The following is a 2,500-nucleotide window of genomic DNA, read 5'->3' as shown; positions in this document are numbered from 1 at the left end:
TGAATTCATGTTCGCGTGAGTGGGCGCGCGCGCGCGTGCATGTGTGTGTTAATGTGTGTGTGTATCTGTGCGTGGGTGTGTTTGTGTGTGCGTGTACGTGCGTGTGTGTGTCGGTGTGTGTGTTCTATGAATTCGTGTGCTTGTTCGCGTGAGTGACTCTGTGTGTGTGTGTGTGTGTGTGTGTGTGTGTGTGTGTGTTCGTGCGTGTGCATGTGTTCGTGTGTTTGTGTGTGCGCACGTGTGTGCGTGTATATATATATATATATATATATATATATATATATATATATATATATATATATATATACGTCTGTCTCCGTCCTGCCTTCTTGTAGCTGAGTTTTTTTCACTCCGCCCGTGATGTGTGTGTTGTGCAGTGCAGCCAGTGAGTGAAGAGCACCATGCTATCCCCACGTGCCTGTGGCGAGTGGAGCAGGCAGGCAGCAGGCCCTCCCCTCCTCCTCCTCCTCCCCCTTCCCCTCCTCCTCACCACCACCACCACCCGACTTCACTTCCACCCTGCATCCTCCTCCTCTCCCCTCCCCTCCACGCCCCCTCCTCCTCCTCCTCCACTCGCCTGAACAAAGCGGGCAGGCTGCTGTGGCTCTCTCTCTCTCTCAGTGACTTGCTGCAGGCTTGGCTTCTGCTGCTGCTGGTGGTGGTTGGCCAGAGAAGTGTGTGAGGATTTCTCGGACCTCGTCAAACAGGTGAACCCCCCCCCCCCACACACACACACACACTGACAGTCTGCACCCAGCGTCCATCGCAACTGGCATCAATGGCGGCCTGACCGATGGGGGGAAGGAAGGAAGAGAGAAACACAGAAAGAAAGAAGCGAAACTGAGCCATTGGAGTTTGGTGAGGTGAGAGCGACTAAGAGAGTGAGTGAGTGATGAGTGAGCCGTGGTGTGACGGTCGGAGTCTGTCACTGTGCAGCTGAAGCAGCTCTCTCTCTCTCTCTCTCCCACCTTGTAGTAGTAGCCAGTAGCGGGTGGAAAGAAAACTTGCCGGTGGCACGTGCGTTCCGATCGATAGACAGAGCGGCAGCGTCACAGGTGGAGGACACGCGCACTGACTGTGACAAACTTTCCCTGTCGAGTCGAGCGTTGTTGTTGTTGTGGTTGTGGTTGTGATTGTTGTTGCAGCAACACCAGCACACAGGTACCCACCGAACTGTCCTGTGCTGACAAACCCGGCGTCTCCTCCCCCCATCCTCCTCCTCTTCCACTCCTGTCACACTGTGTCGTCAGTCAGGGCAGCAGGGCGACCCGCCACGCTGCAGCGTTCTCCCACCTCGCCACGCTGGATTCGAACCGCGACATCCCCAGCGCCTCCTCGGCCGCCAGTCGCCTGCTTGCCCGGGCCGCGAGCGGCGGAGGAGGCAGCACGTCGAGCCCCGGTGGCACGGGCAGCAGCCTGGGATCATGGGCCAGCTCCCCGGCAGGGAAGCCGCGTAGTGCTGGAGTTCAGCGTGGCGGCACGACTACCGCAGGGTACATGAAGATGTCGTCCGTTCCGGGAACTTCGGGGCTGAGTCCCACAGAGGGGGCAGGAGGGGACAGGGAAGGCGGCGAGGACACAGAAGAGTACGAGCGCATGGAGAAGTGGCTGGACGAGCACCCTGAGTTCGTGCACGACTACTTTGCCCGCAAGGCCCGGCGCAGCATGGTGGACGGATGGCTGATCGCCCACGCCCTGTCGCACTCGGGGCTGTCGGCCGGGGGTCCCGGAGAGGCGCTGTCCACCTCCAGCACCGCCAGCTCCAACTCCAAGCCCAGCTCGGGGGCCAACACCCCGGTCCGCAAGATATCCGCCCAGGAGTTCGAGAAGGGCGGGCTGCTGCGGCCCATCGTGTCCACCGTGGACGGCACCCTCACCTTCCTGGACCCCTCCCCCTCCTCCACGCCCACGCGCCCCAGCAAGACGGGGCGGCGCTCCAAGAGCGAGCTGAAGGCGCTGGACGAGAAGGAGCTGATGTACGAGCTGGTGATCGACATCTGCAACGACCTGGACGTGACCAGCCTGTGCTACAAGATCCTGCAGAACCTGTCCATCCTGCTGAACGCCGACCGCTGCTCGCTGTTCCTGGTGCAGGGCAAGGGCACCAAGGAGAGGTGGCTGGTGTCCAAGCTGTTCGACGTCAGCTGTGACTCCACCTTTGACGACATCTCGGAGCGCGAGGAGGAGATCCGCGTGCCGTGGGGCACTGGAATTATCGGCTACGTGGCGGAGACTGGGGAGTCCGTCAACATCCCTGACGCTTATCAGGTGAGGGTGGGGCGTGTGTGTGTGTCCATGTCTGTGTATGTATGTATGCATCTGTCTATCTATTTATCAGTCTATCTCCATATTTGTCTGTCTGTCTGTCTATCTATCTGTCTATCTATCTATCTATCTATCTATCTATCTATCTGTCAGTCCATCATTTTCCATTCTTTCCCGTTTTTCTTGGCCTTTCCATCCTGTTGTTTTATTATTTATTTTTTGTTGTTGTCCATTT

The 2,500-nt window shown here is 57.9% G+C and overlaps 1 protein-coding gene across 1 annotated transcript in view; it reads left to right on the top strand.

Annotated features, from left to right (window-relative positions):
- Positions 1–2,500, top strand: part of LOC143292514 (dual 3',5'-cyclic-AMP and -GMP phosphodiesterase 11-like) — a 173,762-nt gene that overhangs the window by 2,967 nt on the left and 168,295 nt on the right. Inside the window, exon 2 of the mRNA XM_076602865.1 lies at positions 378–2,268. Within this exon, the coding sequence (XP_076458980.1) occupies positions 1,498–2,268 (771 nt within the window). The 5' untranslated portion in view covers positions 378–1,497. The remainder of the gene's footprint in view (positions 1–377; positions 2,269–2,500) is intronic.

Source organism: Babylonia areolata, chromosome 18 (assembly GCF_041734735.1).
Source record: "Babylonia areolata isolate BAREFJ2019XMU chromosome 18, ASM4173473v1, whole genome shotgun sequence".
In the NCBI taxonomy this organism is placed as follows: Eukaryota; Metazoa; Mollusca; class Gastropoda; order Neogastropoda; family Buccinidae; genus Babylonia; species Babylonia areolata.
The sequence above is the reverse complement of the archived record's forward strand: the minus strand, read 5'-3'. Positions and strand labels throughout refer to the sequence as shown.